This window comes from Phyllobates terribilis, unplaced genomic scaffold, assembly GCF_046119375.1.
Source record: "Phyllobates terribilis strain yellow unplaced genomic scaffold, ASM4611937v1 Scaffold_2__4_contigs__length_985480577, whole genome shotgun sequence".
NCBI classification, from domain to species: Eukaryota; Metazoa; Chordata; class Amphibia; order Anura; family Dendrobatidae; genus Phyllobates; species Phyllobates terribilis.
Window position 1 is genome coordinate 185,582,967 of NW_027362762.1, and position 25,126 is coordinate 185,608,092.

The window sequence follows — 25,126 nt, forward strand, 5'->3', positions numbered from 1 at the left end:
TTGACCAAGAGATGCCGAATTTCTACAGTGGTGGCCAAAAGTATTGGCACCCCTGCAATTCTGTCAGATAATACTCAGTTTCTTCCTGAAAATGATTGCAATCACAAATTCTTTGGTCTTATTATCTTCATTTAATTTGCTTGCAAGGAAAAAACACAAAAGAGAATGAAGCAAAAATCAAATCATTGATCATTTCATACAAAACTCCAAAAATGGGCCAGACAAAAGTATTGGCACCCTCAGCCTAATACTTGGTTGCACAACCTTTAGCCAAAATAACTGCGAACAACCGCTTCCGGTAACCATCAATGAGTTTCTTACAATGCTCTGCTGGAATTGTAGACCATACTTCTTTGGCAAACTGCTCCAGGTCCCTGATATTTGAAGGGTGCCTTCTCCAAACTGCCATTTTGAGATCTCTCCACAGGTGTTCTATGGGATTCAGGTCTGGACTCATTGCTGGCCACCTTAGAAGTCTCCAGTGCTTTCTCTCAAACTATTTTATAGTGCTTTTGGAAGTGTGTTTTGGGTCATTGTCCTGCTGGAAGACCCATAACCTCTGAGGGAGACCCAGCTTTCTCACACTGGGCCCTACATTATGCTGCAAAATTTGTTGGTAGTCTTCAGACTTCATAATGCCATGCACACGGTCAAGTAGTCCAGTGCCAGAGGCAGCAAAGCAACCCCAAAACATCAGGGAACCTCCGCCATGTTTGACTGTAGGGACCGTGTTCTTTTCTTTCAATGCCTCTTTTTTTTCCTGTACACTCTATGTTGATGCTTTTTCCCAAAAAGCTCTACTTTTGTCTCATCTGACCAGAGAACATTCTTCCAAAATGTTTTAGGCTTTCTCAGGTAAGTTTTGGCAAACTCCAGCCTGGCTTTTTTATGTCTCGGGGTAAGAAGTGGGGTCTTCCTGGGTATCCTACCATACAGTCCCTTTTAATTCAGACGCCGACGGATAGTACGGGTTGACACTGTTGTACCCTCGGACTGCAGGGCAGCTTGAACTTGTTTGGATGTTAGTCGAGGTTCTTTATCCACCATCTGCACAATCTTGCGTTGAAATCTCTCGTCAATTTTTCTTTTCCGTCCACATATAGGGAGCTTAGCCACAGTGCCATGGGCTTTAAACTTCTTGATGACACTGCGCATGGAAGACACAGGAACATTCAGGTCTTTGGAGATGGACTTGTAGCCTTGAGATTGCTCATGCTTCCTCACAATTTGGTTTCTCAAGTCCTCAGACAGTTCTTTGGTCTTCTTTCTTTTCTCCATGCTCAATGTGGTACACACAATGACACAGGACAGAGGTTGAGTCAACTTTAATCCATGTTAACTGGCTGCAAGTGTGATTTAGTTATTGCCAACACCTGTTAGGTGCCACAGGTAAGTTACAGGTGCTGTTAATTACATGAATTAGAGAAGCATCACCTAATTTTTCAAACAGTGCCAATACTTTTGTCCACCCCCTTTTTTAGGTTTGGTGTGGAATTATATCTAATTCGGCTTTAGGACAATTCTTTTTGTGTTTTTTCATTGAAGACAAATTAAATGAAGATAATAATACCAAAGAATTTGTGATTGCAATCATTTTCAGGAAGAAACTGAGTATTATGTGACAGAATTGCAGGGGTGCCAATACTTTTGGACACCACTGTAACTGGTGCGTGGTACCACAGTTGACTTGCTGAAGGGCCCTCCAGTTGTGTCACGGATGTTGGATCCTGGGGATTTCGGCTCCACTATTTCCTGTGGACGTCATCACTCCAAATTTCTCCCTTGCTGGTGATACTGGAACAGGATGGTATCCTATGCTTCCGATGCATTTTTTGTCCCTCTTGAAACTCTTGGCTCCATGAATGGCTCTCGTTGTGGATGTCACAAGTCCTCCTCCTTCCAGATCTCACCTTGCTCTCCCAAGATAGCCACCGAACCAACCTCTTCCTGTCAGGCACTTCCTCACAATTGATTGCATTGCTGCCTGGCCTGGGGTTCCATCTGGTTCTTTCCAAATTTCAGTTCAAACCAGCAAAACAGAGTCTATTCTACATAACACAAGTCTCAAATCTGCTAACAGAATAGATGTTTCTATTTCTCCTCACAGAATTGGGTAACTGTCTCTGAATAAAAATCCTGCGCAAACTAGTTTAAGCCAGAGTCATCGAACAGTTACAGGGGAAATAGTGGCCTCCTGTGGCCAGTGATTAATACTGCAGGCAACAATATTCTCAGTGTCCATGTACATTACTAATAAAATAGAACAGCAGCTGCAAATGACATGCAGACGGTTAATGGTAAGTGACGGTCAGCGGCATATTACCCATCACCTCACAAAGTAATATCTATGAGAATAGGAAAAATAAAGAACATAGGAGGAGGAACAGGGATGACCGCTCAGAGTTGGTAGAGACATCTTACTGAGTTAGGGCTCACGTTCATTCAGACATCTATATTTTTTACGTAGAAGAAAAACAGTTTGCGCTTCGTCACTGATTTTGTTCAGAGTTTCATCAGGACTTCTTGGATGAGAAACAAATAGAGAGGTTTTTAAGCATCTTCTGTCTAGAAGACCATGAAAAAATGAAATAAATGTGGCAAATAACGACTACCAGAATTCTGCCTTAAAGTAAACCAGTCATGAAAATGCAGTCCAATCTGCAGGCATCATGTTATAGAACAGGGGAAGATAAGCAGATTAATATTGTGCTCAGCGTACATGAATTCACCCCATTTGAAAAGTAAGAGTTTAATCAATATCTTACTGAGCAAAAAAAACTATTTCAAAAATTGTCATGACTGAGTTTCATAGAATTTTTTTTAGTCCATAACATGAAATAGAATTAGACTTACCGGTAATTCGGTTTCTAAGACCCTCCAAGACAGCACCAACGGGAGGTTGCCTCCCCTTCCTAATTAGGGACAGGAAACACAAGAGGTTAAATAGCCCTCCCCTTCCCTCCATCCTCAGTGTTTTCCAAGGACCACACAGTATGAATGCTTGAATTATTTATTAACACCAAGGAATTTAAATGAACATAAAGATTCATGGGGGGGAAATTACCCGTGCTGTCGTGGAGGGTCTTAGAAACTGAATTACCGGTAAGTCTAATTCTATTTTCTCTAATCCCCTCCACGACAGCACCAACAGGAGTAATGCCAAAGAATATCGTTAGGGAGAGACTATAGCCTGCAGAACTTTTCTGCGAAAGGCTATATCTTTTACAGACATCAAATCTAATCTGTAATGCTTGGTAAAGGTATGGACCGAGGACCAGGTGGCAGCTTTGCAGATCTGCTCGATGGAAGCGCTGGCCCTTTCGGCCCAAGAGGCTGACATGGCTCTGGTGGAATGAGCTTTTAGCAACACAGGAGGAGACAGGACAGGTCTTGACTTTTATATGCCTCTGTGATTGCTTTTTTGATCCAGTTAGCTAGAGAACTCTTGGAAGCTTTCTTCCCTTTGTTTGGTCCCCAGTACTGGACAAAAAGGTTCTGATCTTTTCTCCAAGGCTGCGTCTTTTGTAGGTAGTAAAGGATGATTCTTCGAACATCAAGAGAATGGAATTCAGATTCTCTGTTGTCTTTTGGATTCTGACAAAACAATGGGAGAACTATCTCCTGGGACATGTGGAAATGAGAAGATACCTTTGGAAGAAAAGAAGGGTCTAGGCGGAGGATTATTCTGTCATCCAGGATTCTCAGATAAGGATCCCTGATGGAAAAGGCCTGGATCTCGCCGACTCTTCTTGCCGTTGTGATGGCTACTAATAGAGCTGACCTTCCAAGATAATTTGTCCATCTGAGTTTGAGACATAGGTTTGAATGGCGGGATAGTTAGACCCTTTAGGACTATATTCAGGTCCCAGGTTGGAACCATGATGGGCCTTCTTGGACATATTCTGGAGGCTGCTGCCATGAACCTCTTTATCCACCGGTGGTCAGCCAGGTTTTGGTCAAAGAATGAGTGTAACATACCTGGCGGCGTCCTTGCATGGTGGTCCATCTCCCACTGTGCAAGAGAGCGCACTTGATCTCCTGTCCAGAGTGTCTCTCTGGCTTCCCTCCATGCTGTCTGTTTGTGTCTGTCTCTGCTGCTTAAGGGCGGCGCCCGATCACTTCCTGCTTTTTGTACCTGCTGTGGGTCACACCCCTTGTGCGTCCTCAGCCTATTGCTGTCTGACACTTGGTATATAGCTCAGCAGCTCCCTTCTATCCCTGCCTGAGCATAGTGTTTTCCTTCAGTGTGTGCTTGCACTCTGAAGGTGCCAGGTCCCGTCTTTGTTTCCTTGTCTGCCTTTCCTGGAGGCTGTATTTCCAGGCCTGTCTGAACTTAGTCCTGTATGTCTCCTGCTTTGCGGTATTAGTTCCCGTGTCTGAACTAGTCCTGTATGTCTCCTGCTTTTCGGTATTAGTTCCCGTGTCTGAACTGAGTCCTGTATGTCTCCTGCTTTTTGTATCAGTTCCCGTGTCTGAACTGAGTCCTGTATGTCTCCTGCTTTTTGTATCAGTTTCCGTGTCTGTACTGAGTCCTGTATTTCTCCTGCTTTGCGGTATCAGCTCCCGTGTCTGAACTGAGTCCTGTATGTCTCCTGCTTTGCGGTATTAGTTCCCGTGTCTGGACTGAGTCCTTTCTGTGTTCTCTTGTCTGTCCTGTCTGAACACGCTCCTAGCCTGTTCCTCCCGCCTTCTAGGGGCCGATTACCTAGACCCGCTCCTGTATCTTGTCTGTCCTGTCTGAACACGCTCCTTGCCTGTTCGTCCCGCCTCTCTGGGGGCAGTATTCCCAGACCTGCTCCTGTATCCCGCTGCAGTGTCGGTCTCCTCCGTACACTCAGTTCCAGTCTGAACTCTCTCCTATCCTTTACCTGTTTTGCCTCTATGTCCGTTCCCTTCCTTTTTCTGCAGAGTCTGAACTCGTACCTAACTCCTGCCTGTTGTCTCTGTACTCCCGTTTGTGAGTTTGTGGTCCACTCGCTACTTCACTGCAAGTACCCTGTGGGTGTCTGGCTCTGTCTTTCCCTTCCTGTCTGTTCCGTGTGAACAGAGTCCTGTCCTGCCCTGCTTCTGCCCGCTGCTCTGGCAGTCCTGTCCTGCCCTGCTTCTGCCCGCTGCTCCGGCAGTCCTGTCCTGCCCTGCTTCTGCCCGCTGCTCCGGCAGTCCTGTCCTGCCCTGCTCAGCCTTGTCTGCACTCTAGCTGTGCTTGCCTGTAACCCTCTGCCTGTATTGTTCCTGAGTCCCGGTGTGTACTGGGTCCTATCCCGCCTGTGTTCCTACCTGCTAGTGCCTCCCTGTCTGCACTCTAGCTGTGCTTGCCTTTACCCCCCTGCCTGCATACCCGCCTGCCTGCATACCAGTCGTGCCTGCCTATACCCACCAGTCTGTGTGCCAGCCTACCAGCCTGTTCCTGTATTCCCCTGTGTGGGTCAACAGCCGTGTCCAGGGTCTGTCCTGGAGTAGCACCTGGTCCCTCTGCTCGGTTCCTCCTTGGTGCACTGGCGTCGTATGCCGTCGTGCGACCCTGGTCGGATCGGGTGAATACTTAGTCACGCCCCTCCAGGCATTCACTCTCCGGCGCGGTCCAGTGGAATCACTACCAATCCCACGCACACGCCGCTTAGCCCGGGCGTGTGCATAACAGCATGCTCAGGCCATGGTTCCCGTTGAGCCCCACGGCCTTCGCCCTCTGAGAAGTTTTCCAGCGAATATATGCATTAAAATAAATAAATAAATTTTTTTTCCCTTAGCTGAGTTCCAGGCGAATTACGCACCGTCCAGATGGATCTATCAGCTCTCGTTCCTGCGGATCCGCCACGTTACTATGGGGATCCAAGACAGTGTCGTGCATTTGTGGAGCAATGCATGCTACACTTTAAGGCCTACCCTCTTTATTTTCCTTCCGATTGGGCTAAAGTGGCCTTTATGATGTCTTACCTGGCGGGTGATGCCTTGGAATGGATCAACCCCCTATATGAAACACAGGATCCGATCCTCCGGGACCTAATGGCCTTCCTGGTGGCCTTTCTAATGGTCTTCGATGATCCTAACCCGGAGGCTCCTGCTGAAGCTTCACTTCCCAATATCCCGGAGCAGCCCCAATGGGTAATGTGTGTGGGTAGCGCAATAGTCCTCCAGCCCAATGAGACTACTGCCCACCCAGAATCCTCTCAGGGTGACTACGCTTTCCGGAATACTTCTCTCAACCTCAAGAGGCAGTCCAGACGTGCTAGACTTAGAGGCAAGCCGTCACGCCAGGGCCTGTCCTCCCTGAGACCTCCTGACCCCAACCTTGAAGTCCCTACTGAAGCTTCATCTCCCTGTATCCCGGAGAAACCCCAATGGGTAGTGTGCGTGGGTAGTGCACCAGTTCTCCTGCCCGAAGAGACTTCTGCCCATCCAGACTCCACACAGGAGAACTTCCTGCACCCGGCATCAGATGCTTCTCTCTCTTTAACCGGTGTGCATGTCCAAGGATGCTCCAAAGCTGTGGTTACCTCTGAGTCTGTGCACCTCTACTACCTGGCGGAGGATCCCCTGTTGCCTCCTGAATCCTCCGGGATACCACTCTATGACAAATGGAGAGAGACTTCTCTACACCCGGTACTCAATACTTTGTCCGCTTCGTCCTGTGAGCCTGACAATGGGTACCCCAAAGTGGTAGTTACCTCCGAGTCTCTACACCCCTCCGACCAGGCGGAGGATCTCCAGTTGTCTCCTGAACCCTTCGGGGTGCTACCTGGTAGCGAAAGGACAGAGACTCTCCTATACTCTGTACCTGATACCTCGCTCGCTTCGTCCAGTGAGTCCAACCTAGTGTACTCCGAAGCAGAGGTTACTCCTGAGTCTCTACACCCCTCCGACCAGGCGGAGGACCTCCAGTTGTGTTCAGAATCCTTCGGGGTGCCACCTGGTGGTGAATGGACAGAGACTTTCCTATATCCTGTACCTGATACCTCGCTCGCTTCGTCCAGTGAGTCCAACCTAGTGTACTCCGAAGCAGAGGTTACTCCCGAGTCTCTACACCCCTCCGACCAGGCGGAGGACCTCCAGTTGTGTTCAGAACCCTTCGGGGTGCCACCTGGTGGTGAATGGACAGAGACTTTCCTATACTCGGTACCCGATACCTCGCCTGCTTCCTCCAGTGAGTCCGACCTAGTGTACTCTGAAGCAGTTGTTTTCTCTGAGCCTCTGCACTCTTCTGACCCGGCGGAGGACCTCCAGTTGTTTCCTGAATCCTCCGGGGTACCACCAGATAACAAAGAGACAGTGACTTTTCCTCATTATGTACCTGATAACCCGTCTATTTTTTCCTGTGAGCTTGACAAGATGTACCTCGAAGCAGAGATTACCCTCAAGTCTCTGTCCCCCTCCAACCCAGTGAACGACTGGTCCTCGAATTCCCTGCGGAAGATTCTGGCAGGCCTGAAGAAGAGGGGGCGTAAGGGGGGAGGTACTGTAACATACCTGGCGGCGTCCTTGCATGGTGGTCCATCTCCCACTGTGCAAGAGAGCGCACTTGATCTCCTGTCCAGAGTGTCTCTCTGGCTTCCCTCCATGCTGTCTGTTTGTGTCTGTCTCTGCTGCTTAAGGGCGGCGCCCGATCACTTCCTGCTTTTTGTACCTGCTGTGGGTCACACCCCTTGTGCGTCCTCAGCCTATTGCTGTCTGACACTTGGTATATAGCTCAGCAGCTCCCTTCTATCCCTGCCTGAGCATAGTGTTTTCCTTCAGTGTGTGCTTGCACTCTGAAGGTGCCAGGTCCCGTCTTTGTTTCCTTGTCTGCCTTTCCTGGAGGCTGTATTTCCAGGCCTGTCTGAACTTAGTCCTGTATGTCTCCTGCTTTGCGGTATTAGTTCCCGTGTCTGAACTAGTCCTGTATGTCTCCTGCTTTTCGGTATTAGTTCCCGTGTCTGAACTGAGTCCTGTATGTCTCCTGCTTTTTGTATCAGTTCCCGTGTCTGAACTGAGTCCTGTATGTCTCCTGCTTTTTGTATCAGTTTCCGTGTCTGTACTGAGTCCTGTATTTCTCCTGCTTTGCGGTATCAGCTCCCGTGTCTGAACTGAGTCCTGTATGTCTCCTGCTTTGCGGTATTAGTTCCCGTGTCTGGACTGAGTCCTTTCTGTGTTCTCTTGTCTGTCCTGTCTGAACACGCTCCTAGCCTGTTCCTCCCGCCTTCTAGGGGCCGATTACCTAGACCCGCTCCTGTATCTTGTCTGTCCTGTCTGAACACGCTCCTTGCCTGTTCGTCCCGCCTCTCTGGGGGCAGTATTCCCAGACCTGCTCCTGTATCCCGCTGCAGTGTCGGTCTCCTCCGTACACTCAGTTCCAGTCTGAACTCTCTCCTATCCTTTACCTGTTTTGCCTCTATGTCCGTTCCCTTCCTTTTTCTGCAGAGTCTGAACTCGTACCTAACTCCTGCCTGTTGTCTCTGTACTCCCGTTTGTGAGTTTGTGGTCCACTCGCTACTTCACTGCAAGTACCCTGTGGGTGTCTGGCTCTGTCTTTCCCTTCCTGTCTGTTCCGTGTGAACAGAGTCCTGTCCTGCCCTGCTTCTGCCCGCTGCTCTGGCAGTCCTGTCCTGCCCTGCTTCTGCCCGCTGCTCCGGCAGTCCTGTCCTGCCCTGCTTCTGCCCGCTGCTCCGGCAGTCCTGTCCTGCCCTGCTCAGCCTTGTCTGCACTCTAGCTGTGCTTGCCTGTAACCCTCTGCCTGTATTGTTCCTGAGTCCCGGTGTGTACTGGGTCCTATCCCGCCTGTGTTCCTACCTGCTAGTGCCTCCCTGTCTGCACTCTAGCTGTGCTTGCCTTTACCCCCCTGCCTGCATACCCGCCTGCCTGCATACCAGTCGTGCCTGCCTATACCCACCAGTCTGTGTGCCAGCCTACCAGCCTGTTCCTGTATTCCCCTGTGTGGGTCAACAGCCGTGTCCGGGGTCTGTCCTGGAGTAGCACCTGGTCCCTCTGCTCGGTTCCTCCTTGGTGCACTGGCGTCGTATGCCGTCGTGCGACCCTGGTCGGATCGGGTGAATACTTAGTCACGCCCCTCCAGGCATTCACTCTCCGGCGCGGTCCAGTGGAATCACTACCAATCCCACGCACACGCCGCTTAGCCCGGGCGTGTGCATAACAATGAGCTTAGAGCAGAGACCCGGACTTTCAAGGTACTGGGTTTTAATCCTTTAGATAGACTGTCCTGTAAAAAGTCCAATATCCTGGCAATATCAGGATGAAAGGAATTGATGGGAGTAGATCCATACCATGTGGAGAAGGTCTTCCATATTTTTAAATAAATGGCATTAGTGACCTGCTTTCTGCTTTTTTGTAGGGTGTCTATTACAACATCCGAGAGACCTTTGGCCTTCAGGATTAAGGCCTCAGAAGACAGGCTGCTAAGCATAAGCTGTGGGGAGCTGGATGAAATATTGGACCTTGACGGAGTAGATCGGAGGCAGGATAAGAGGGCCCTCTGGGTTTAGGAGGTTCAGAGCCCCAAACCAACTTCTCTTTGGAAATAGAGGGGCGATCAGAATGGCCCTGACTCTGTCCACTCTGATTTTTTGTAAGGTCCTTGGTAGTAATGGAATTGGAGGGAATGCGTAGGCCAACCCGAAATTCCATGGGTGAGAGAACGCATCTATCCTTGAATGGGTCTCTCTGGCGTCTATGGAGAAATATTGATTCACCTTTGTATTCTGTCAACTTGCAAACAGGTCTACATCTGGGTGACTCCATTTCCTGGTTATTAGCTGAAACATCTTTGAACTGAGGCTCCATTCTCCTGGATTTATTTGCGTCCTGCTTAGGAAGTCTGCCTGAATATTGTCAGCTCCTCTCAGATGAAGGGCTGATAGAGACAGGAGATGATGTTCTGTCCAGAAGAAAATTCTTGCTGAGACTTCTCGTAGGCTGCTGAACCTTGTACTGCCCTGATGATGAAGATGGGCCAACGTTGTCATGTTGTCGGAATAAATCATGACGTGAGTTCCCTGAAGAATGAGACCTGCTGCCTTTAGGGCCTCTTCTATCGCTCTCAGTTCTCTGGAATTTGAGGATTGGTCATCCATCTCTTTGGGTCAGAAGCCCTGGAAGATCTTCCGAGATATGACTGCTCCCCAAGCTCTTTTGCTGGCATCTGTTGTTACAGAAGAGATTAGGTGCTGAATCCACAAAATACCCTTCGTCAAATTCTCTGGGTTGAGTGACCAGTTGAGAGATACTTTCACATGCTGGGGAAGAGATATTTTTGAGTTGAGCATCTCTGGAGATTTGTTCCAGCGAGACAGGGCACAGTTCTGAAGGATTCTTGTGTGAGCCAGGGCCCAGGAGACCGCCTGGATACATGCTGTCATTGATCCTAGAACTGACATGGCGAACCTTATGGATACCGTCTTTTGGTTCTTTAGTATCTGGACCCTTGATCTCACATTTAATTGTTTGGATGTTGGTAGCAAGGACCTCTGATCTTGAGAATCTAAGAGGATTCCTAAGAAGACCTTTTGTGTTGATGGGGTAAGGTCTGATTTTTCCCTTTTTATGATCCAGCCCAAGGACCCCAGGGTCTGTAAGACTAATTGAAGTTGCTCTTTGAGGACGTGAGTAGAAAGGAGCCGTGATGAGGAAGTCGTCTAGGTAACGTACGATGCAGATATTTTTTCTCCTGATGTATGCAACTACTTCTGCCATAATTTTTGTAAAGGTCCGGGGCGCTGAGGAGATGCCAAAGGGAAGGACTCTGAACTGGAAATGGCATACCGTCTGATTTAGTGAGACCGCAAACCTCAGATATCGCTGGTAATCTGGGTGAATGGGCACATCGTAATATGCGCCTTTTAGGTCTACGGTAGCCATGACAAAGTTTTTTCCGATCAGTGGGACCGTGGTTTTTACTGACTCCATTTTGAATATTTGGTAAAGAATGTATTGATTTAGCCACTTCAGGTTGATGATAACCTGATGGGATCCGTTTGTTTTTTTTACCAGGAATAATCTTGAATAATGACCCTTGCCCTGTTCTGCTTCTGGCACAGGAACAATTACTGCTGAAGATAGCATCTGCTGGAGTTCTGATGTAAGAACTTTCTGGAGTTTAACTGATGGGAGAGATGTTACTTCCAGTCTCTGAGGGGGAAAGGAGGAAAATTCTATTTTTATTCCTGACCTGACCCAGTCTAGGATCTTGCGGTTTGATGTTATTTCCCGCCATTGCCTGAAGAATCCTGAGATTCTGCCTCCCACCTTTCTGGCATCATTGCCTGTCAGAACGTTGGGATTGAAAAATGCTTCTACCTCTTCCTCCTTTGGGGTAGCTCCAGCGACCCAATTTACCCTTTCCTCTGTATGAGGGATTTTGTGTCTGAGGAGGACGAAATGGCCTCTTTTTGGGCGTTTTTGGTTCTGGGAGAGACTTCTTTTTTCAGATACTTTCTCCAATAAATCATCCAGTGCTGGACCAAAGACGTATTCTCCCTTGAAGGGTATGGAGCATAATTTGGTTTTAGATAGGATGTCACTGCTCCACATCTTTAACCACAGTGCCCTTCTTGTGGTATTGGAGAGAACCGAAGTTCTTGCTGTAATCCGGACGGATTCAGCAGAGGAGTCCGCCAGGAATCCTGCTGCCTTTTGTAAGAGGGGTAGGGAGGCCAGAAGATCTTCTCTCGAGGTACCACCCTGGATATGATCCTCTAATTGATGTAACCAGTGGAACAGCGTTCTTGTGACGCAAGTGGAAGCGACGTTCGTCTTCAGGGCGGCAGCTGACGTCTCCCATGACTTCATAAGTAGACTATCCATCTTGCGGTCAAGTGGATCCTTAAGCTGAGAAGAGTCTTCAAAGGGTAAGGTAGTTTTCTTCCCCACTCTGGCCACCTGGATGTCGACTTTAGGTATCTCTGTCCAGCATTTAGAGACTTCCTCATCTAAGGGAAAGCAATCCTTTAGGTCAGATGGAATGTTCAGCTTACTTTCTGGAAATTCCCATTCATCTTGAATTAAATTCTGGACGCTGTCATGAATAGGGAACACCATTTTCTTCCGTGATCACAATCCCCCAAACATCTCGTCCTGGACTGTGCAAGATGTTTTCTCCTCTTCTACTCCCATTGTATTTCTGACAGCGAGTAGAAGTTCTTCAAGGTCATCTGAGGAGAAGAAAAACTTCCTATCATCCTGATCAGTATTATGGCCTGGAGTGACTTCACCTTCCTCTAACCATTCCTCAGGGCTGAATTTCTTGCACTGAGTCTGAGGTATCTTCTGGGGCATATTTCTTCTTCCTGGATACTGAGGGACCCCCAGAAAAGGATTGTGAAAAGGTGGCCAAGGACGATTGGATCTCCTGGCGTACTATTCCTCTGACTTCATCCATTAAGGAGGGTTGCTCTTCATGGATGATTTTTTCCGTACACGACTGACATAGAGCCTTTTTGTGGGCGGATGCGAGCTTCTAACTACATATGGCACATTTGTAACTTGCAGGTTTTTCTTTTGGTTTTGGTGCAGGATCTTTGTCACCCTAAAAGACAAGAGGAAGATATAAGGATGGATCCTGCACCAAGACGGACCTACCCTTTACCAGATATACTCACTGGGCCAGGGTTTGCGCTGGGCTCCTCAGAGGCTTTAGGAGCAGACACATCCATCATTAGAACCTCAGTCCTACCTTATGGAGTCTTCCATCTGGGTCCTATTTGTACAGGAAATCGAGATCCAGCGCCTTTTCCCATCCAATAGGATGAGGCTCCCCCTCTCCAAACATCAAAACATCAGGTCCAGCCAATCTCTTTTTATTTTATTTTCAAATTTCCCGCCAAAATGGTGGTGCGTTCCAGTGTGGAATGCAACCGGAAGTGACAAAGCTCCCATTGCAATGCCGGCGCACGTCACTTCCTGTGTGCGCTCTATGCTGCCGGAGGAGAGCGGTAGCAGAGAGAGGGGGGGAGAGACCTTTGTAACTGGCTGGGGAGCTACGGGAGGCCTCCAGCCGTCTCACCTCACCATCCAGCGTTGCCGAAGCGCCGGAGGATGGTGAGGTCCCGCTGGAAAGCGGGAGCAGCAGCGTAGAGGAAGACCCGGGGTGATCGTTCCACGGCTGGCCTGCTAAGGTATGTGAGCTGGGGGAACTGATCGCTGGCCACAGCCTCAAGAAGGAAACCTCTTCATCCCATTAGGGACAGAAAAACACCGAGGATGGAGGGAAGGGGAGGGCTATTTAACCTCTTGTGTATCCTGTCCCTAATTAGGATGGGGAGGCAACCTCCCATTGGTGCTGTCGTGGAGGGGATTAGAGAAGGTAAGGTTAATAATGGTTGAATTTATGTCTACCTTCAACCTTAAAACTATGAAACTTAAAAAACTAGGAAATCTTCAGTTTTACTAAAATTAGTTGATGCAAAAATGAATATACCCCACATCCAAAACAACTATATCTTGTATATTGTATGACCTTCATGATTTTTAAGGACAGCAAAAAGTCTTCTAGTCATGAAATGAACAAGTTGGACACATATTGCGACATCTATGTCTTCCTCAGGTATTTTGTTTGCGTTTTATGTACATGTTTTTGGAGAAATAATAAAGATCCATACAGGATAATACTATAGCTTGTACCTACAAGTTATTCGGGAGCACAAATAGCCTGGAGGAAATGTTTTTCGGATATTTTTCCTATGATAACTCTGCCCGAGTTAAACAATAGCCACCAGGAATCTGCAGCATACCGCTCAAAAAGGAAGATCATTACTGGATGTTCTGTGGTTCTAAGGGACCTATAAGCAAGTGACCAAGGCCTAATAAAGGTGAGTGCAACTAACACCTATCTATGATCTGACCATACACCTACATTTAGATCGGTGCGTTCTCTGCTTTCTTTTCCCTCTCTCCCGCTGGACAGGTTACAAGTCTTGTAATCCCATGCACCAATCTGACAAAAAGTGAAGGTGTTCAAGCAGTGTCCAATTCAGTAGTGGTGTTGTAAAATTGTGGTTTAGAAACCAGCTACATGGTTTTTACCTTTGTGTCATTTATCAGTGACATCGTTCTGACCTTGGTAAAAATTTCAGTAAGATAATATCTGGTGCAAGTGATAAACAGAAGTAATAATTATACCTGTCAACTTCTAGAAAGTCAGGAAAAGTTAGTTTGAGTACGTCAATTAGCTGCTCTATAGTATCAATATGAATAGGGATTTCTGAGAGGATTGTCTGGGACAGGGTTGCCACCCATCCAGAAATTTCAGGACAGTCCGTAAAAATAGGGCACAAAATCGAAGGCATCAGTGTTTTTTTTTAAGCTGAAAAAACGTATACAGATTATTTTTATTATAATTATCATTGTTTTACAATTTATAGTGAAAGCAGCTGATGTATGCTTATCAGAATTATGGGCTGTAGACAGACATGCATCGCTTATAATGAGAATGATTTATCATGATTTTCCAATGTGTCCTTAAAAATTGTCTGTTTGTGATTTTTTGATAAGCCGTCATGAAAAGTAACCATCGTCTGGGACTAGAAAATGTGTTTTTATTTTTGTAGAAATGACTATGTTTATCCATATCAGATATTGCAGTTCAGTTTCAGCGACTAGACACATAACATGCAGGGCCATTTGTACCAACAAAGCAGGTGGAATTGTGCCCTATTATGAGCTATTGGACTGCAAAAGGTCCATATACTGTTATTGAGCAGCGGCCCTCTTCTGTCTGTGTCCAATAGTGTGTACATGGGCAGATGTGTCAGTGTTTTTTAGAAAATCATAATGTAAAATTTACTACCCATAGTATATAATTACTTAGGTAAGGAAACGCAAATGATTACCTTTACTTCCAACCGTAGCTGCCACCCTTTCAGCAGCAGAGCTTACACTTTTGCTGTCGGTAACATCCAGTATTATTGTTTGCAGTCTACTGGAGGTATCTTTCTTTAGGTTCTCAGCCCCTTGATCGGTCAGACAAGCTGCCAGGACCTTCATTCCACGTTTATCTAACTGCTTTGCCAGTAGGTTTCCGAATCCAGTGTCACATCCAGTGATAAAGACGTATTTGTCGTTGAGATTTTCCAGGATCAGACTTTGTCTGTACCATCTGTGCAAGAAGATCAGGCCAAATACCCCCAACAGAAGGAGCCACATGATGGGAGATGCAAATTTATCCTGTAATATAATTGGGTAATTGAAGTTAAATTTGTTGCATATAGATGTAAGCAATGGTGATAAAACTTACCTAAAACTACAGATAAAAACTTATCTGGACAAGAAGCGGTAGCTTTTGTCCACATTATTGAGCTCTAACTAACTCTAAAAGTTAGTCTGTGAATAAGTTTAGATATTCCATACTTGCTGAAAGAATGTCCAGGAGACTCTTGAAAAAAGGCAAGATCTCAATACTCCTGAAATTGTTCCATATGATGTTTTGAATTCTGATCCATGGTTTGTATAAATAGAAAGATCTAGTGTGGGGCCTGTATGTGACGTGGGGGGCTTACCATATTTGTTTATTAAGGTAAATCTTGACTAGGGTCTGCAGCTCTTCTCTTTCATTTTGGGGTACAATGGAGTCATACTGTATGTGATTGACATTTTCTAACAGGGGGCAACATGCTACAATAAAGTGTGAGGCCCTCCAGTGACGCTGAAAGGAGCCATTGGAGGTTTAAACCCTGGGCCATACTGAAGGCTAAACATACTTTTTGTTTTTACCTCTAATGTGTATGACCAATAAATATACTCTCACATTATATTAGCAGCTGGTTTACATTATGTCCACTGCTTGACTTCATACAGGTCAACAGCAACCATAAAAACAAATGGGACTGCTACAAACTACATGATTGGGAGAGAGGATGCATAAAGTCTCGAGATTTTTATGTTGTATTTATTTTTATGTGAGAAGATAGCATTTTGAAGAAACATGTTTTCTGCTTATAGAGCTAGTTGCTCACAAGAAACCACAGTCATGGGTGTTGTCTTCACCTGTGTACAAAGTAAGTGTATCACAATCAAGTATGAAGTGACTCTGCATAATGAAAATTCTTTCAATTTACATTCATTTATATAATATTAAGAAACTACCATTTCATCGGAACACTAAGGGTATGTTCACACAATTTTTAGGTGGATTTTAGTGCAGATTCTGCTCCATAAACCATTTTGGAATAATGTTTGATCGGTTTTAACCCTCCGTCACATACAATGTCGGTTCTAACGAGTTCACATACAATGTGACTGTCAGGCGCAGGCTAGAAAAATACCTATAATATCTAATGTTTGCAATTTCAGTGCTCTAAAAGTGATCAGTGACCTTCATAGGGATGTAATAAAAGAGACTACACATAATCAGGTGCAAAAAAAAAACAACATTTACTTAACATAAAACTAATAACTCTGAAATACAAACATTTCAAAACTCCCGCCAAATAGTCCCCAGTTCGACTCTGTCAAAAAACTCTACAAAGAAAATTTATGGAAACAAACTTAATTTTAAGGTACCTTAAGTACTATTAAACACATATTCAATCAGAATTAGATCCTGAAGTTTCCCCAGAAAAATTACACTTGCAGAGCAAAGAGCAAGAATTACACATCATTTTTGCATGTGTCAGGCAGATTGCATTATGACATTTGTGACATTCATAATTAGAAAGCCTTCTGATTCCGCTTTCCGTGGTGCAGGTGGTGCATCTCCTTCTTTTGGGAGGTGGTGCAGGTGGTGAATTTTCACTATCATCTTCTGGGCGGAATCTTTTGAGCAGAACTTGAAGGCGAGAGGGGATACCGATTGTTTTCATACTTCTCCTGCGTAGCTCTCCAAGCACTAGTTCATGGGCCAATTTTTTCAGATAGAATCATCTACGGAGTGGTTCAAGCTTGTTTTCAGGGTAAATGACTTGTGAATTTATACCACCCAAATTCAACATAGCAAAAAATATGACCATTGGCCAGCGTTTGGTGTTTCTGCTGACGTTGAAAGTTGAGCACATCTGATCAGCTGTATCAACACCCCCTTTGGTTGCATTATAAAATGTAATTATCTCCTGGTTTTTTTGTGCCTCAGTCCCAGGATCGATGGCATCATCATCATGAAGTGTTGATAGAAGAAGTACAATTTTTTTTGCTTGTGGTACATAGGAAACCAAAACCTTTCCATTATGGAATGCAAACATACTGCTGTACTGTTGTCTCCCTTTCACACTTACAAACTGTGTAGGCAATTCTTTTTTATTTTTTCTTACAGTTCTGACATATGAAAGCTTCTGCATTTTAAGATAATCAATCAGATCACAATTTGAAAACCAATTGTCAGCTGTTATATTGCGACCCGATCCAAATAAGGGCTCAGCCAGTCTTTTCACAACATCACTGGGTTTGTTGCTGACACAGTGAGGACCTTCTGGTTGTTTTCCTGCATAAACTTCCAGGTTGTAAGTGTAGGTCTTACTGGCATCAACAAGGGCATACATTTTTATTCCATATTTGTTAGGCTTTGATGTAATATATTGACGAAAGGCACATTTACCACGAAAACCAGGGAGCATTTCGTCAATAGTGAGATTCTCCCCAGGGCAATAGCTTTTTTTACAGTTTTCAACAAATTTTTGGAATATATCATGAATTGGAGCAAGTCGGTCATGTGTTTTACGTTCGGTTCGGGTAGTTCTGTCGTCAAACCGAAGGCAACGAATTAGAAGCTTGAATCTGTTTATGAACATAACAAGGCCAAATTTTTCAACTCCATCCCCATCTTTACTCCAAAGTTCCTCCAAACTTTGTTTATTTGCCCTATAAGCTCCTGCAAGGTATAATAATCCAAAAAAGCGCGCAGTTCTATTTCATCTGTGGCCTTGATGGTTCTGTTGCAGATGAACTTGTCCTTTATAATGTCTATATATTGGTTGGTATATGTGACAATAGAGTCCAGAATGTCATCTGTGAATAAACTATTCCAGCATTCAACTGCAGTTTTTGCATTACTTGCAGTTCCTATAACTGCAGGAAAGTGAGTAATAATGTTTTGAGGTTCCCTACGTTTTTTCTGGAGTGGCTTCTTGTTCCATTGTTTTTTTTTATCTTTTCCCATATAATAAGATTCTACATCTTCATCCTCATCACTGTCACCATCTTGCTCTGTTTCAGAATCCACTTCTCATACTTCCACCTCATCATGAGAATCAATCTCACTTTCCTCTCCTAAATCCTCATTCAGTGTGGGGTCTGCATCATCTAATAGCATGTTTGTTACTTCCTCAACATCAAGGTTTTTTGATAAATTGTACATTTTCCTCTCCATTTCAGCAGATAATCTGAAGCAAGAGAAGGAATATGTGTTAGGGAACTACTGTATATGCCTGAGCAGCACACTTTCATTTTTAATCTGCCTTATTTCTATGAAATATCCTCACACTTTGTGCTATACATTCATAAAACAAGCTAAATAAACAATTGTGATGAATAAAAACATAAAATACCAACCTTACTGAGTGTGACGTGTTCACATACAATGAGCCTGAGAGATTAGCGCAGTTATATCTGTCCTCCTGAAGCTCTGCAATCCAACTGTGGTATGAGGTTTCACAGAGCTGCTAGAGACAGGAGACTACCTGGAGGAAGGGGATTTCCTCACAATCTGGTGAGGAAGGAGAAATGAAAGTAAAAGAGATGTGCCTGTCAGGCCTATTGTATGTGACGGAGGGTTAAATGGGAAAACCCAATTGTAGCTCAAATAATGTGTTTATTTTTTATGCAATTTTAAAAACACATAGTAGAAAAAAAAGGGATATGTTACTCTGATGTAAAAGACTTTTGGACATCAAACTTGACTTTTAAGTCAAATAATTATAAAAACAACAACAACAAAAGTATGAAAAAAACCTCTTCAAAGACCGCATCAAAAACAATGATAAGTTGATTGATTTAGCTAGATTTTTTTTGGAAGCAAAATTGAATTTCCACTTGTGTGAACATACCCTTTCATTGTCAAGTTTGGGTGGTTTTCCAATCCTTATTGGCAAAAGCTAACTGTTTGAGCAATAAAGTGTTTTTTTCAATAAAATCAATAGGAAACATATTCATAGAATATTTGAAATATTTTTTTATATGGATTTTGGATTAGATCCACTTGAAAAAAATCTGTGTGAACATACTCAGTGGTCTTTTAACATCTATTTTTTGAGGTGGAAAAATCTGATGTGGTTTTCCAAAAAAATTCAACTGTGCATGTGATTTTTGAAATGCTGTTAAGTTGTTTTTTTTCTAAGTTTTTGAAGCATATAAAAAGAAGCATCAATGTCAAATTTAGGCATTTCTGCTTAAAAAAAATCGCAAAATTTAACAAAAACAATTGACACAAATGCCAAAAATTGTGTCAAAAAATGTCCAAACACTTCAATTTTTTTTTTTTAAACTTTTTTCCTCAATTTTTTAGTCTAAAAAAATCCTTGCAAAAAACCTCAGTGTGAACCTAACTCATTGTCAAGTTGTCACAAATTCCATGAGGAATCCATTTCAAAGCAGTGACATTTTAATTTCTGTTTTAGGTCTCCTTCACTCGTCCGTGTTTCCATTATGTGTGGTATCAGTTTTTTTCACGGACCCATTATAACCTATGATGCTATGCACATGTCCGTGTTTTACACGGACCACGTGTCTGTGCAAAACACACGGAGAGATGTCAGTTTTTTTCGGTAAAACACTGATGACACACTGATAGTAAAAACAGACACATGGATGGCACACTGATGGAAACCGTGTGTTTTCTGACCCTAACTTACAGCCTCAGATACATATGAGGCTGTAAGGTTAAATTGGGAGACCCATGGTCAGTCCAGGGATTGTGGACCATATATGCACCAAGAATTATGTCTGTCTACACCCGACCTTACAGAGGAGCATTTTTTAAAATTTTGGTTGAAAAAACTTGACAATGAAGTCAAATGGCAGCAAAAAAAAGTTTGGGGAAAAAAAACACTCCAAAAATCATGTAAGGCTATGTGTACATGTCATCTTTTTCAGGCAAATTTTGCCCTGAATGTACCTGAAAAAGCACAGCAAAAGTGCACCATAAAATTAATACAGTGCACAGCTTTAAGAAAACAAAATTGTTTTTTAAATGTTTCGTCTTATGTCACTTCTTTTAATCGGTTCACAGTTTGGAAAAGCTGAAGCTGTTAAAAAAAAGTAGAGTTCCTTCTTTGGGAGGCTTCCAATCAGAACAATATGGAGTAAAAGATGCCAGCAGCGGAACCGCAAGAAAGACAGCAAAGTTGCATGGAAAGCCATTTCAGGATGGGGAGTTTGTCTGGACTGTGAACACATGTGGATGATGTGGAAATTTGAGAAGTCAATTATCTTGTAAACTCTACAGACTCTCGTTGCTTGAGAAGACATGTGAGTCTGAGCCAGATTGAAAAGTATGATTGTCTCCATGAGGGAGAGGGTGCCCTGTAAGCGACTAACTATATGCACTGTAATCTCTTAAAATGATCTTCAGATCTCGTAGCTACCAATATACAGTCACCAAATAGTGGTAATATCCTTTTTCATTTTTGCATATATTTTAACAAAAAAATCATTGTTCTCGGCATCACATCGCCCTGTGTCAACAGATGTGCTGCCAATAAGATGACATATATGGAAACAGAGTGATCTGTTAGCGATCAATCTACCCCCATTATTCTTTGTCAGCATGTGTAAATGTAAGGAAATGGAAAAGTGAGAAGACCCAAACAGTTAATGAATAAAATAAGAGAATACCGCTATCTGCTAGCCAAAGATTATAAGAACAGGAACAAGAAGAGAGCAAGCAGGAACTGCATTGCAAATCATGAGTTTCCTGAGGGAAAGAGATTGGAGGAGATACCAGGTAAGGTGATAGTTGTGTTGCAGTTAGGAATTATAAAAGGCCCAGGAGATCAGAGAAGGGGAGTAGTCAACAACTGAATCTGTAGCAAAACAGATATATGAAAGCAGCTGAGCTGGCTTGGAGCCACAATTACCAGTTCTGGAGAGATTAATGAAGGGAGACCTCAGTCTAGAGTAAGGCTGAGTGACTGAGATGACCAGAACCAGAGCTGTGTGACGAGAACCAGAGCCTTGTGACCATAACCAGAACCATGTTATTACAATTAGAACTGTGTGAACAGGCCAGAGAGAAGATTGAGATGACACGCGCGGCATCCAGACAGAACCGAAAAGAATTGCGGTGTAAATTACGGTACAGATGGGACCCGGGGCCACGCTTCAGGAAACTGAGGTGACCGGAGTAAACGCATTATGAAAGCGAATAATCTGCCTAACGGAGCAGTACTATTGACTCCCATTAGGGCGTGTGCTAGATTGTTACTGCAGCTATACTGACTAAGTGACAATGGGGACGATCACGAGACTGACTGTGCTGCACTATAGACAAGGGTATTAGGATTGAGACGCCATTATCCATTGTAATTGTTTATTGCCTTGTAAAATAGAGTTTTGTTGCTAGAATTATTACAGCAATTTCCACCTTCAAAAGTAGTATACATTCCAATTGTAAAATACTACACTGCGTTTGCATAATTTGTCAATTCTATTTTCTAATTATTCAAACTGTTGTGTTAGAGTAATAAATATTCTTTGGTTAAGTTGCTGCTGTGTCCTCATCTTCTGTGCTGTTGCATCTGCATATCTGTTTCCATAAAGAGGCCATTAAACAAGCGCCAAAAAACTTGAATATAGTTGACTGTCACTTGTTTAAGGCTGTGATTTTGTCTCTCGTTGTTATGTCATACTTTAAATAAAGCTGCTTTGTTTTTTGATACTTTCTGGTATATGGCTTTGACAAAACTTTATTGATACAGTTATGTGTGGATTACATGTATTTTTTATGCGTTTCCACCGTGGAAATGTAAGGGGGAAGACCGGGGTGTAAGTACTTTCAGAACAAGGGATCCAGAACTGCCGGGGCCGTGCCTCTTGTTGCAGGGGGAAGACAGACTGCGAGACAGGAGTCAGGTGACCGGGAAGCTGGGGGTGTGTCCAGAGAGAGAGCTGAGGAGTCAGGTGACCGGGGAGCTGAGCTCGTGTCTAGGAAGAGGGTGGAAAAGGAGTTTTTGCGCGGGAATAGCGGCAGTGGACAGTGGGAGTCAAGCCCGACTAGAGGGAGAAGAGAGGCAGGATCCCTGGAGCCGAGCAAGTGAAGTGCACTGTTATAGACTAGGGGCTCAGTGGGTCAAACCGGAGAACGCCCGCTGCCGCCAGAAGACGGAGCATTGTTTAGGCAGGGAAGCCGGAAGAAAGCAACACCGGCACTAGCCGGCAACTGCTTTGTGAGGAGCAAGAGTCAGCTAAGTGTAAAAACTGCCGATTACAACCGTGTCGACTCTGCTACATCTAGCCCAACTGAGGATTGTCAGTTATGGCATATTACCTGCTACTTCCCTTGTTGTCCCCATATTTCCCCTTTTACTCCCTGCGTGGAGATTGACCCTGTTACAGTAAATCCCCCTTGTTTATTAACCCTGTACTGGCTGCTCTGTGTTTCTGTGTCACTGGATCTAAAGTACCTGTGTTACAGAAACACACTGAAAATGCATGTGCGTTTTTTACCTGTAGATTTTCTGAATCTAATATTAGTCTATTGTAAATCTGCATATAACTCAATGTACTCACAAGATAAATTGACATGTTGCTGATTTGTAACATGCACCACAGGTCACGCTGAGTAAAAAAAAACACAGTGGGCATGAAATTTCTATATATACCATTCACTTTGTGGGGATTGCATAACTCCCAACCATCCCGGTCTCAGCGGGACTGTCCCGGCAGGTCAGGGGTTTGGCTAAACTTCCTCTCAGTCTCTTCTCTCAATGTCATCTCCTCATCGTTCTGTAGATCCTTCATCGGAGGACAAGTATCTATGCTCTGCACTTACACAACTTAAAGAAGTATTCCCATCAATTTTTTATCTTCCTTATATATTGCTGTCATCATTTTATATAGCATGGTGTGCCTACAATCACTTATTTTGCTTATTTAACTAGTTAATTCTTCTGTTTTCCATTAGGTCTATGACATCATGATTAAAAACTGACTACCTAAATCCTTCTAAGCTCTATGTAGAAACTGGAAGTCTATTTTCCCTGCATGAGTCATGAGTCACTGCAAAAGTCCCTGGCAGGGGGAGGAGGGAGCAGCTGAAAAAGCAGAGAAAAGAGAAGAATTTACTGGGTAGAAGGGAAAAATGAGGAATTATAAGTACATAGTGCCATATAACATGATGATTGCAATATATTAAGCGGATAAAAACTTTGATGGGAGTGCTTCTTTAAATAAACAATTATTTTCTTGTGATCTGGTCTCTCCAGGAATTAAACCCACAACCACTATCTCTGCAGGCAGTATCTAAAACTATGAGTAACAGCATACATTGATCTGCTTAGGAGAATTTAGTATACTTAAAGTTGCATTGCAGACTCTGAACCAACAGACAAAAATCATAATGGACCATAGAGATACATCTGTACATAGCAGTGTATTTCTATGTCCCTGTATTCTAGAAGTGAAGAAAATGTCAGATTTTGTTCCTATAAAACTTCTAAAAAATCTACATCACTGCAGGCAGCAGCTAAAACAGTGAGCCAGAGCCTGCACTGACTGGCATGGGAAAATTTTGTAAACTTGAAGCTGCATTGCAGGCTCTGAACCCACAGACAGTTGATACAAGTACCCAGAGATACATCTGTAAATAGCAGTATATTTCTATATCCCTGTATTCTAGAGGAAAAGCAAAAAATATTTTTCTTCTTATAAAACTACTAAAAATAATGAAAACAATTACAGTAATTACATTTTAAATTGCTTTTTTTAAAAAAAATAATAATAAACATTCCAAATAAGCAAATAACAGACATAATTGTGTCCCTGTAATAGTAACAACCCAAACAACAGAATGATCATGATTATTTACAGTGATCAGTAAATAGCATAAAAAATGGCATGATTGATTTTTACTCTATGAAACACATAAAAAATGTAACAAGCAATTGAGTATTCACACGTAGCATAAATGTTGCATTTTTTCTACTGCTTTTTTTCTGTATGTTTTCTGCAACTATGCAAGAAAAAACTTCTCTGCTAATTGCGTATTTGCTTCATTTCTTTGATGCGTTTTCCCCCTTATTTGATATATTTTTATGCAAATGTGAAGCTGTATTTTTTATAGTATAGAAAAGCTTTCATTCTGCGCATAAAAATGCAACAGCATTTTTTTTTACATGCATGCTTTTCAAGTTCCACATAGAAGCCTATAGAGAAAAAAAAGCACCAAACTGTATGGTTAAGCAGCATCTTTAGAAGCATCAAGGACAGGAGTGGTCATGAAATCACATCCACTTTGTTTGGATATTTAGGCCGTGTTCACATATAGCGTAAATGCTGTGTTTTATGTGCTACTTTTTTTGCACAGAAATTCTACTGTGTTTAATTCTCCAAACAATGTGATTTCATATTTCATGAAAATTCCGCCCACTTGCGTCTAAATATGCTGGTGCTTTTTTTTTTCTCTAAAGGCTCCTACTGTATGTGGAGCCTAAAAAAAACACATGTAAAAAACTGCAGTAAGCTTTTAAAGTGCAGAATCAAAGTCTTTCTGTTCTAGGAAAAAAACACTTAAAACGCTGCTTACATCTGCACCAAAAAAACATCAAATAATAAGGACATGGCAAAAAATATAGCAAAAATGCAATAATCAGAGAAGACTGTTACTGCATAGTTTGGTGTGAACACCTGCAGAAAACAAAAAAACATTTTTTATGCAATGTGCATACACGGCTTTTAAAGAGACAAAAATCATTAAACCTCTGGCTGCTACAGATGTAAGGGTCTGACAGGGATGGTCATATGCCTCTTCGTCAGAAGATAATTTTTGTGACTCGTGTATTGGAATAGGTAGTTTTATTGTGTATAGAATCTTATGGGCACTAATGTGCTTATTTAATGTACTGTAATGTGATGAATATATAATGTGCTTTATGTGTAACAGATTGGGAAAGACTAGGGTTTAGATTAGGATATAGGTATAGTTAGAGCATCAGATATAGGTCAGGAAAGGTGCAGTTGTGGGCATGTTAGATACAGGAAGTAAATTGCACAGGTTAGGAAC

General features: G+C 43.5%; 1 protein-coding gene across 2 annotated transcripts in view; it reads right to left on the reverse strand.

Moving 5' to 3' along the window:
* Positions 1 to 25,126, reverse strand: part of LOC141201245 (retinol dehydrogenase 7-like) — a 132,312-nt gene that overhangs the window by 53,463 nt on the left and 53,723 nt on the right. For both annotated transcript variants that reach the window (XM_073663360.1, XM_073663361.1), the window contains one exon: positions 14,814 to 15,147. In XM_073663360.1, coding sequence (XP_073519461.1) covers positions 14,814 to 15,126 — 313 coding nt within the window. In that variant the 5' untranslated portion in view covers positions 15,127 to 15,147. The remainder of the gene's footprint in view (positions 1 to 14,813; positions 15,148 to 25,126) is intronic.